This window comes from Enoplosus armatus, chromosome 17 (genome assembly GCF_043641665.1).
Source record: "Enoplosus armatus isolate fEnoArm2 chromosome 17, fEnoArm2.hap1, whole genome shotgun sequence".
NCBI lineage: Eukaryota > Metazoa > Chordata > Actinopteri > Centrarchiformes > Enoplosidae > Enoplosus > Enoplosus armatus.
This window is the reverse complement of record NC_092196.1, coordinates 11865648-11878001: the sequence shown is the minus strand read 5'-3', so window position 1 is coordinate 11878001 and position 12354 is coordinate 11865648. Positions and strand designations below refer to the sequence as shown.

General features: G+C 43.5%; 1 protein-coding gene across 1 annotated transcript; it reads left to right on the top strand.

The window, feature by feature from the left end:
- Positions 1 to 976: 976 nt before the first annotated feature.
- Positions 977 to 7180, top strand: tfap4 (transcription factor AP-4 (activating enhancer binding protein 4)). The gene is made up of 7 exons (XM_070923616.1): positions 977 to 1162; positions 3918 to 4083; positions 4192 to 4290; positions 4417 to 4587; positions 4711 to 4851; positions 6404 to 6571; positions 6711 to 7180. Exons 1-7 carry the CDS (start codon positions 1074 to 1076, stop codon positions 6867 to 6869), a joined length of 993 nt encoding a protein of 330 aa, XP_070779717.1. The 5' UTR covers positions 977 to 1073; the 3' UTR covers positions 6870 to 7180.
- Positions 7181 to 12354: the final 5174 nt, after the last annotated feature.

Sequence of the window (12354 nt, the reverse complement as noted above, 5' to 3'; positions counted from 1 at the left end):
TCGCAGCCTCTTGTTACTGAAAATGAGGATAGTATTAGTTCACCCCCTGCACAACCACTGCTACACCCAAAATGGTGCGCAACACACACGTCCGGCCGTGTTGTGTGTCAGCCAGCAGTCTGTCCCTGAAAGCCCTCCCCGGTGCGCTGTTGCCGTGCAGCTCTGCCAACTCGTCAGCTGATCCCTCTTGTTCGTTTATGGCAGCTGCTGGAGTATCCGCCCCTGTAGTAACCCCGCTCTTTATTTACTATATCGGTCTAATCTGTCAAGGTGCAATACACACTTGGGTTTAAATATGTTTCAAATTGACTCCAGGCGATGTGATGTATAGCCTACAATTACCTTTTCACCTTCCTTTTAGGAATGCTTTAAATGTTTATGAGTTAAAATTATAGCCGCTCTTTAAAAAAAAAAATAAAAGTAGTATTCATTTACTAAAGCAAGTCATAAGAGGGGGGAAGGTTTTTGATTATGATAAATACCGACTTGAGGATTCGTGGATTGCTTTAACTCAACACTGTACCGCACATTTAGTCATGAATTAGCTGGCAATGTTTTGCGGTAAATCCTCTCAAAGTCAGATGATCCGCTTTACCTCCACATGTGCGTTTCGTTGTCGGTGTATGTCTGCGCTACATAGTCCTTTGTTTACATGCAGTGCCCCGTCTCTGCGGAAGGAGGCTTTTTTTGGTAGTGCAGTGTGACTCCTACCAGCTGTTTCCCGCCTTGAAAGCCATCCGATCAGCTGCACACACACACACACACAGACACACGGTCATGCAGAGGGAGAAAGCAAAGGGGAGGGAGAGAGACAGAGAGAGAGAGGTAGAGCGCCACACACAACGAGGGAACCCCATCAGCTGGAAGTCGAGTAACATTACAACTCTCAGCAGCCTGAAACTACTACATTACACAGACGAGGGATTCATATCTCCTTTGAGGATTTAACCCGCGTCGGATCACGGGATTTCTGCTCTCTAACGTCATCCTTTTTCTTTTATCCTACGGAGACTGTTTGCTGTTTTTTTTTTTGAGGAGGGGTGGGGGGGGGACCAAACTGGCGAGAGGCGAGCATGGAGTATTTCATGGTACCAGCTCAGAAGGTGCCCTCTTTGCAACATTTCAGGAAAACGGAGAAAGAAGTGATTGGGGGTCTTTGTAGGTATGTATGCACGCGCTTCACTCAGCACGCGGCGTGTATTATTATTATAAGTCATCTGTTTGGAGTACACGCACTTAGCGACGGCGCTGTGGCAACATGCTTGATCTGATCTGTTATTGTGTACACGACCCACTCACGGGGAGCTGCGGGCTTCAATTTCCACCAAACAGTGAAATTACATTGCGTCTGAGCCAGCGGGGGTTCCGGCTCGGACCACCGCATCCTCCCCGTGATGTTATTTCGCACATTTGGCTGCGAAATCGATGTATTTTGTGGCTAACAAACATAAACCACGTGGTTCCGTGCACACCACGCTGCTACCCCGCTCCTGAGCGCATCCCTGCTCTATTTATCCTCAAATTACCCCCCGGAGTCACATATAGGCGCTGTGATTTGCGTACGAAAGGGAAAGGTTACACGAGCGTGTGTCACACAGTGTGAAAGGGTCTATTTTTGCCGCACACACCGTGGGGGTTGCTGATCTCGCTCACAGCGATCCGAAGTTATTGTGGGTAGTGCGGCCATGCTTGTGGCTTGTGCTTAAAGTGATGAGGGGGTCTGGCGTCTGTTTCCTGTTTATGGCGCCCTGTTTTCGTATACTTCTAACGTGAAAATGTACATCTGCTGTCAAAATCGCCGCCACTCGACGCGGCGATAGTTTTAAAGGTGTTTCTGTGCGTCTTGTTTGCGCTATCGAGTCGCCTCCACTGCGTCTTTTCATCCCGCACCTCTGCCATGCTGCCTGCCGCATTGTTATAATGGCGGAGGACACGAAAAGTCTGCCTGGAGCACGGAGGTGGTGTCGAGCGCTGTGATAACGAGGGGGGGTCTTTTGGCCTGTTTAAAATACATCTCCTCCGGTGTGTCCGGTAAAGGGACATTTGGTGTTCGCGGGGAGGCAGGAAAATTAAAAGTGGTGTTGTTAATAAGGGGGTGTGTGAGTGTCGCGGAAGGCCCTTCGATACGTCCGCAGCCCTGTTTGAAGAGGGAGGCGGAGGGATCCGCTGCTGGTAGTGACGCGGGTAGTCTGGGAAATGTAGTTTTTAATTTATTTATTTTTTTAATTCCTCATTGTGAGTGTGCGGATAATTTATACACATGGACATTTAACCCAGACTGACTTCAAATGCTGTTTAGATTTAAGATGAATTGGACATAAATTGAATACATTGCAGATGTTTTATAACTTAGTATTAAAAACATCTGTATTTTCAGTTCTGTTACTATCCTAATGACCATAATGATCTAATTGCTTGATTATTTTTATTATTGATTAATATGCTGATTTATCGTTTGGTCTGTACAGTGCCAGAGAATAGCGGGGAAATGAGTCCAAGGCGATGTCTTCAAATGTCTTGTGTTGTTTGACCAACAGTCCAAAACTAAATGTATTTAAATTGATAGGATTTAAGAAAAGGAAAACAGCAAATAGTCACATTTGAGAAGCTGGAACCATCAAATGTTTGGCATTTTTGTTTAGAAAATTACTTAAAATTAATTGTCTTCATTCATTCACTTGTGGGATAGTTTTCTGATTTGATCCATTAATCAGTTAATTGACCAGTTGGTTCAGGTCTGTTTAGTTGCCTGGTACTTAAACTTCTGTTTTAAGATTGAATCCGCTCTAATTGGGACCCAATAGATCCTCTGTAGTGGTTTGTGTTTGTGTGATTATGGTGAAGTCCAGCCCCAGTTGGTCATGTTTTGGCAGTGGTGTATTTGCTGGATGTGTGCCGCTGCAGTGTTGGTACGTGCGTGTGTGTGTGTGTGTGTGTGTGTGTGTGTCAATGCACACATTTTTTTTCCTCATCTGTGTCTGCACAATTGTTCCCAGTGTTTGCACTGGGGCAGCTGAGTCAGTACAGATAAGAGCTTGGCTAGAGAGGGTCCCAGAGATACTGAGCTTGATACAGAGGATGTTAGAGGAAGTTCGCTTAGAATTCCCCCTCAACTACATTACAGAATATGACATGTTGTGTCTTTTCACCACAGTTTCTGGGTGAAAATATTAACAGTGCTGCTCTAATTACATCTCAGAGAAACAGCCAAATGGAGTTACTAGCAAAGGTACCACTGAAAAGACTCCTTTTTGCCACATGTGGTGAAGGAAACATTCTCACTCCATAAGACCTTTTTCAAAATCTAACTAACATAACTTGGATTGGAGAGCATACATATTAATGTGACACTCAAACACATGTTAAGAAATGGCACAGGGTTAAAAGAGCAGTTATTGATGGACTGACAAATGTACTCTCTGCTGCAACCTCATCATACAATGTTGACAATCAGTCCCTCAGATTCAAAGGGCAAAGGTAGAAATGCTAAAATCACCTGTAGCCTCAACAGATGAGGTTACGAGACATGTTGCATTTTGAGTTAGACAGGATTGTGATCACAGGAATACTTTATTTATGTCCATATACTCAGCTTTGGTGGAAAACAGCTATTTCAAGCCCGTCCACTAACAGAAATGGGAGTAGAGAAGGCAGATAAAGATAATTTTGGTTTCCAGCAGTCCAACGAAAGTATTTCAAAACACTTCATCAGGGGATAAAGTCTTCCTTTAACATCTGAATAATGTGGTTGAAACATTACAGTGACACAGTGAGTTGTTGTTTGCCATCAACCTGTAACTAGATGTTAATCAACAAAGTATTGTTCTTGCCCTACGGTAAAGATATTGCAGAAAATGTATGTTTTGTATTCTCCTTATGTCCAACTGACTGTTATGTCCCCTCTATCGTCCCCCTAGTCTGGCCAACATTCCTCTGACCCCAGAAACAGCCCGGGACCAAGAGAGGCGAATTCGCAGAGAGATTGCCAACAGCAACGAGCGTCGGCGTATGCAGAGCATCAATGCTGGATTCCAGTCACTTAAAACACTCATCCCACACAGTGATGGAGAGAAGCTCAGTAAGGTGGGTCACAAAGAGAGGTTTGAATTGGGTGGTGATGAGTTAGATGTAGCTGTAAGGGTCTGAACTCATAACAGACCCGTAACGTTATTCTTCTTCTCTGTTCCCCAGGCTGCCATCCTGCAACAGACAGCAGAGTACATTTTTACTTTGGAGCAGGAGAAGACGCGGCTATTGCAGCAGAACAGTCAACTCAAACGAATCATACAAGTAAAGCCTCACCATGCCAAACCTGAAACTGTGAACGAAGCCGCTTCCAGACTTTTCTCTCTTTCACATTTATCAGTGTAAGCATGCGTCTAAAACGGATATCCAATTTCTGTTTGCTCTCCGTAGGAGTTAAGTGGTTCCTCCCCTAAGAGGAGGCGTGCAGAGGAGAAAGACGAAGGGATTGGCTCACCAGATATCCTGGAGGAGGAGAAGACTGAGGACTTGAGGAGGGAGATGATTGAGCTGAGGCAGCAGCTGGAGAAAGAGCGCTCGGTTAGGATGATCCTGGAAGATCAGGTGAGGATCAACCGCAACATCTAACACAATATCAAATGTCTGAAACTGTGTCGAGATAAACACAGTGACTAACATAGTTTTGAGTCGCTAACACACTTTTACCCCCCCTGCCCTGTGTGGCAGATGCGTTCCCTGGATGCCCAGTTGTACCCAGAGAAACTGAAGGCAATCGCCCAGCAGGTCCAGGAGCAGCAGGGCCCAACACAGAGCCTCGTTCATTTGCAACAGCTGGAGAGGGACCTTACTCCAGCCCACAGCCCACAGGTTGGAAACATTTGCATATGAGTCTAACTTACACATAAACAGTGGAATCCTTTTGAGAATAATGCCCATGTGCTGATGAATTTCACTTTTTTGTAACTAAGTCTGATGTACAAAATCCAGTATACACATTTCACTCTCAAACACAAAAGGACCTTTTAAGAAGTAAATTTGACATTGGGCTGTCTCTCTATCTTGAATTTGACACGCAGTATTCGGTATTTTGAAAACCAGTGTTTATTTTGGGCTCATTAGCCTAAATTCATCAGGCAGCTGGCACCAACTTCCCCTCCTCCCTCCTCCAGCTGTAAAATTTTATAGACTTTGAGTCAATCATGTTGAAGCATTTTGCATTTTGAAACACACACCTGAACTAATCTCACATCGTACTGGAGATGTCACACTGACAGCCTCTTCCACGTCCAGAGTTAGAGCTGTCAACAGCTAAGACACATTTACAGTGTGTTAAATGAGCAGCTCACACGTCTTTCTGCTGTGCCTGTCTGCTGCCCTGACAGCCGCAGTATCCTGTTTCTGCAGGCTAACCCTCGCTGAACACGATGCCAAATCAATCGGCGTGCGCTGTCTGCTCATCCACTACTTGTGGCAGCTCGCCGCCGGTACTGAAAGATGATTGATACACTCTGGATTAGTCATGTGACACTTTGTGATTCCCCAAGCAGCGCTGAGCGATATGACCTCAAATCAAGATCACTATGAATTGACAAATTCGGTAGCAATTAATTAAATAATATTAACTCTTATACAAATATATCTTCTTTTTTGCTACTGTCACGGCTCCATGACAACTAAAAGCTTGATCTGCTTTAACATCACATTTTAACTTGGCTGAATTCTTGAAACATATACTTCTAAATAAAGGAATTATATTTGCACCATCAAAAACAATGTAGGGAAATTTGGGAAAAAAAGGTCCACTTATGAACTTTTTCCAGAGCTTTCAGCTGCATCTCACTGTTATAGGATGTTATAAGTTTGAGCATCACTAACATCCGTATTTGAAATGTGGTTGAAAGCGCTGGAAAAAGCTAATGAGTGGATCTTGAGTTAAGATTTCACATCTAATATAGGGAAATCATTAATAGAAACACAGCTGGGTTTTAATGAACATTTAAATTAGGAGTTGGACAACAGCAGATCCGGTTCAGGTTCAGGGGCGCTTGTTTTTTGTATCGCTGTGTGCTTGTGCGCTCCCTTTTTGATCAGGCTCCTATTGATCTAAAGCACCAACTGTAAGGGGCATTCTCATGAGAAAGTGAGCACCCCTTATGTGCACCATTTCAGAGGAAAAACTAACAAGCTCTGCAATGAGCTTGTTTCTTAGAAGCAGCTCAAAACACACAGTGAGAAAAAGCTTTCCCCAGAGTTTGGTGAGAGTTTCCTAACATCTGCCCTGGTTATTTTTCAATATGCTACCCAGCTGTATTCCCAATTATGTGTGTATTAGTGCATATGTATGTATATATATATATATATATATATATATATATATATATGCTGAAAATGATGTATAATAAGTGCTCCTCTCTACCAGGTGTTGGCCCCTGCTACCCCCCCTGCACCAACACATCATGCCACGGTCATCGTCCCTGCACCTGTCCAGCCTCCCCTGCCCCATCACGTCACCGTGGTAACCATGGGCCCGGCATCAGTTATCAATACAGTGTCCACATCTCGACAGAACCTAGACACCATTGTTCAAGTAAGAAGCAGATAAAAAATCAAAAGCAGACTTATGAACCATTTCTGGTTGGAAAGGTTTTCAGATATGAACACTAGAGGGTGCTGTGGTCACTGACATCACTTATCTCCCTTTCTCTCCCCCCTTCCTCTTTCTCCAGGCAATCCAGCACATCGAGGGCACCCAGGGGAAGGGTTGCGTCGGCGAGGAAGAGCAGCGGAGGGCAGTCATCGTCACTTCGGGCCGTGTCCACTCCGACGCGGCGGGCTCAGACACGGCCTCAAACAGTGATGGGCCTGACGACTGTTCACTGCCCTGAGTTCATCCCTGACGTCTCGCACGCCAGTACACTCACATACACGCACACACTTACACACACACACAAGGCCCAAGCAGACCCGCTCTACAGGAGGCTACAAACCCACAGCACTCTTGTTCACTGGACATTAATAGGGCTGGTAGACAGATTGAAGCACTCGTTTTTTGTTTTCTTTTCAGTACACACTCTTACATGTTGTACCGTGATAGGCAGCCCGAATAGGTTTACACTTAGACACTCATACATGCAGTCTCTTCTGCATTCTTTCTCTGCTTATATCTAGCCCCCTGCTCTCTCACTCACTCGCACACACAAACTCGTGTTCATTAGTCTATAGAAAGGTTATTAGAGCGACCACTTCACTGACTGATCTATAAATGCTCTGTCATACTGGATACTAGAATTTTGAATGTCTGCTAAACGTCACCATTAATCACCCGCTACTGTTCTCTTTATTCGGCCCTGAAGTCACGCGACTGATCCATGAAACAGGAGACAAAGTCAACGAAGAGCCTGGCAGCGTGGCGTCATCACCACCCGACACCAGAGCATTTCCGTTTTAAGATGAACATCCTTTAAACCTCCTTCTCTGAGCTGTTTGGAGAGACACTGTGAGCTAACAAGATTGTCTCAAAGTTCCACCTTTTTAGACTTCTGGATGAAAGAAAATGTTATTTTAGTCTTGTGAAGTCTGCTTTTTCATGTTGTTTCTCTAAGGCTCCCTCAGCCAGCAAGTTAAAGCTAAATTGTACTGGAAAAAGCACTGAAAGCTGTTTTCATGGCTGACTGGTGCTTGCAGGAAATGATGCGAAGCTTGGGAGTGCGCTTACCGATTCACAACTCTACTCTTCTTTTTTTTGTTTGTTTGTTGCCATTTTTTACTGGGCTGGGTTCCCAGTAACCCCATATAAGTATTTGGCATGTTCTTTTTACCCATGGCCTGACAAAAAAAAAAAAATCAGTGCTTTGACATTTCTTGACCCCCTCCCCTCTTGAATATAAAAGCACCTGGCTTGTTAAATAAGCTAATCTGTGGACACTCTTGAGTGATTCCACTGGTGTCTGTGTGTATGTGTGTGTCCCTTTTAGCATTTTGAATCAGCAGGGCTTAGCGGTGTCCCAGACTCTGGCAGTCTGCAACAGCACCACTTTTGCCTTGAAGTGAAGGCACACAGCACTCACACATACAGATACGACTGACATACAATCACTTGTTTTGCTAAATCTTAAGGACTGATTTTATTTAGCCCTTAATAGTGTAATTTCTTGTCCAAATGTTGGGACATCTATCAAAGTTTACTTCAAATACGAGGAAAATGCCCAGTGAAATTGTTTGAATGTGCCATGGAGGTGACTGGGTTGACCACACATGCTCTATGCATTTCCTTTTAAATAGATCATTTGTCCTTTTGTGGGCTCTTTCTCTTTCTTTTTATCGCCTGGATCTGTTGGTTGACAGACAGATATTAGGACATGTAGCTGAGAGAGGCAGCGGCTTGCCTTACTAATAGCCCGTGGGTGCAGGGAGGCACTGTGAAGCCAGCCTTAACACAGCCCTGGGGTCTGAGAGACGTACCTGAACACTTGATCTGGGCCGTTTGGTGGCTACTGGAATCTTTTCCAAGTAGGCTTGTAAATACCAGGGGTGTGTTAGAATATATATTCCCAGTTATTTTTGTCTGTTTCGCATCTCCATGTTTGTTTTATTGTTAGCCTCAAAAATGAACAGGTTGCTGGTATACTAATTACATTCAAGCGCTCCTGATACCCCCCCCGAATACTGACTTCTGGATGGATTTACATGTAGATTTGCAACTGTTTTGGCCCCTTCATGTGCACTATTAAAGCCAGATGTGTGTGTGTGGGGGGGGTCCACAATGAAATGTTGACATTCCATAAAATTTTATTTTCATATCAGGTTACTTTTCAAAAGTTATACTTGGTATATTTAGTTACATTTCGGGCTTTTGACACATCACTGCTATTTTAGAATTGCATTTAGTGACAAACTCATTATTTGAATCCCCCGCATCAATTCATAGATGGAGCTTTGAACTGCTGGACAACTACTTACTGCTGTGTTCAATTGAACACACCTCATCTGTCATGATTTAATTCATGGAATTGCCCTTTAAAAAGATATTGATGTCAGCTGCACTGAAATGAGTGACACGTCTGTCAAATTAAATCATGGGACATTTTCCCCAGTACTTTCCACTATAGGAAGGGGATTCTTGTAGAAACATGATTTGCAAGCTCTTCTTTCTGTAGAGCCCTTGCTTTCCTCTGAATATCTGCATTTGATAGTTTTCTGCTGAATCCCAGAAGAACTGTTTTATTGCCATCTGTGTTTTACAGTCTTATTCTCTGTGTCAGGAAACGTTAAGTGGACATATCAGATTGTCAGATGAGTGGGTGGGCCTGGGGATCATTAAATGGGGTCAAGATTACAAAGCACTTACTGTACTATACTGGAGTCCACCTCTTTCTTTTGTATAGAGGGGCATCTCCTCAGCTGAAGCTCTTGAGGTTATGAGTAAAAACCGCACAGCTGTGTATCCCCCTTTCCCTCCATGTCCAATCCCTTTACATTGTGTCCTGTTTGCCCCTCACACCTTCTTCGTTTTGAAAAATCTTTTATGCTGTCTTTGTTTATCTATTGTCAGCTCCCTCTTTTTCCTGTCCTTTCGTCTGTTCTCTGTAACTTTTTTTGTTAGACCTGTCGGTGCATATGGTCATCAAGAAGCTATTTTGTTGTTGTTTTTTTTTTTTTTTAAAAGGAATGTTTGGGGGATAAAGAGGCTTGTGCCTTTGTAAAGACAGAATAATAAAGTTTGTACTTTGTTTTTTAAGCATTGGGCCCTGTGTGTGTGTCTTTTTTTTCAGTTTTTGTTTCCTCAAAATGTGTATTTCACTCTAAATATTGACTGTTTTGAGGCAGTAACAGTTATTATAGCACTAATAATCACATAGCCAGCTGAATTTGTCTCCTCTAGTTCTGGTTGGCCGTCACTTTGGCAGTACAGTTTATGCACAAGTGTCTATTCCTGATTGGTGGCTGGGATTTTGAAGCCCCCCCCCCCTCCTGCGCAGCAGCTCATTGCTAAATTAAGATCAACCACCTTCTCTGTGACAGTTAAAATGACAACTAGGGACAGTAGGTGGCATCTCTTGCCATCATCCCCTGACACGCATTCATTCATTCCAAGCCTCTTGTTCACACCATCACACGTTCATTCAGAAATACCTCTGGTTTTTGTGTCCACAGAGGCTCAATCCTTCCCAATTTCTAATATATTGCAGCAATGTTCTGTCATTCTTAAAGACTTTTTTTATGTATGGGGCCGAAGGTGGCTGTGGCGGAGAGTAGGACTCATGACCTCAGTATTTATAAAATCCTGGCTATGGCCCCATTAATGCATGAATTATATGGTTTCTTCATTAATGCAATTCAACTATGAAGTCAACATTTGTAGTTTCTTGCACGGTAATGACATGTACATTTGCTGAATTTATAAAAATATGCTTCCATAATTCCTTACTGAAATGGAAAAATGTCCTAGCCAGGCCTGGACTACATGCAGTTTCTACATATCTTAATGAACTGGCTTGAAGCTTTTCATTACTAATAGTTTATATATTGTTATTTTCCATTGCCAGTGATAACAACATCAAAGCTGCAGCTAACATTTTAAAGGCACACTTGGAAAAAGACAGCAACTGATGTCACTGCTTGTCATCTGTAGTTAACAAATAATTATGTTCACTAGAATTCATAAAAGCTCATCAAAAAGTACAGATGTTCTCATAAACAAATCATCATGCCTCTCAGATGAATCCCGCCACCAGTGAGGTTCCTCAGGGTTAAAGCAGTTTTACACACCAAAATGAACATGCTGTATTGTTTGGACACGCTTCCCAAGTCATTTGGGTTGGACATGCTCGAGTAAGAAACTCCTGCCATATTTGGGGATTAATTTACAGTTGAGATGTTGATTCCCAAGGAATTGTGAGATTATGTGCAGCGCAGTGTGCCTGCTTGAGTGTGATAAAGCAGTAATCCGCCCAGTGTTTAGCTGTGTTAGGGATTCTAGGTTGACTCAGGGGTCTTTATGTTCCAGACATACCCTCTCCTCAGCTCTCATCCCTCCCTCTCTCTCTCTCACACACACACAGCAGCCAAGTGAGCACTGTGACTTACTTTAAGGGGCTGACAGCTCCCTCCAATGCCAGACCCTTATTTACTTGAAGCACATTTACTGCAAAGAGTTTGTGAAGTGAAGGCGGTGAAGTTACAGTCATTTGATCATCATTCTTTGTTAGGCAAAGCAACCGTGGAAGCTCATTGTGAAGAAAGTAATTCTTAATTTATTTTTATTCATCTTTAATTTAGAGGAAGGCAATCTTCCTTTTCAGCCTGTTTACCTGAAGTAACTGCATGTTAAAGGAATACTGTAGTTCCACATTTTGGGAAATACGCTTATCTGCTTTCTTGCCGAGAATGATGAGACAATTGATACCACTCTCAAATTTGTAAATATAAGGCCACCAGCAGGTTAGCTTAGCTGGGCTCTGCCTGGCTCTGTCCAAAGTTAACAAAATCTGCCTACCAGCACCTCTAAAGCTCACTAATTAGTCTGTCACATCTTGTTTGCTTAATCTTGTACAAAAAGTTTAAAGCCATGAAACAGTGAAGATTTTACACTTACGTTTTTGTACGGATTAAACAAACAAAATATAACGTGTTAGTGAACTTCAGAGGACAGAGCCAGGCTGGCTGTTTCTCCCTGTTTCCAGATTTGTGCTAATGGACAGACATCAGAATCAGAATCAGAAACTGTTTATTGCCAAGTAACATACATTACAAGGAATTTGCCGTGGTCTGATGGTGCTGCATTTTTTTAACATATAACATATAATCTGACAGACAACAAGCATGTAAAAATATAAAGGTAAAAGAATAAGATAAGATAAATAGCAAACAGTGCAGTGACCAAAATAAAGTGTCCAGATAAAGTGTCCAGTAGGGGGTGCGTGCGTTAATGTAACGCAGGGGGGACAGGGGCGGTGTACGTAAATATAACGTATAACTTGTGTTTGTGTTCGGGGGGGGTCAGTGCAAGACTTTGGCCGTGTTCATCAGGTTGACTGCAGAGGGGAAGAAACTGTTTTTGTGGCGGGAGGTTTTGATCCTGATGGACCGCAGCCTCCTGCCAGAGGGGAGGGGGTCAAACAGATAGTGTCCGGGGTGGGAGGGGTCGGCAGTGATCTACCCTGCTCTCCTCAGGGTCCTGGAGGAGTACAGGTCCTGAAGAGATGGAAGGTTGCAGCCGATCACCCTCTCTGCAGAGCGGATAGTCTGCGTCTGTCCTTGGTGGAGGCAGCAGCGTACCAGACAGTGATGGAGGAGGTAAGGATGGACTCTATGATGGCGGTGTAGAAGTGAACCAGCATTGTTTGTGGCAGGTTAAACTTCCTCAGCTGC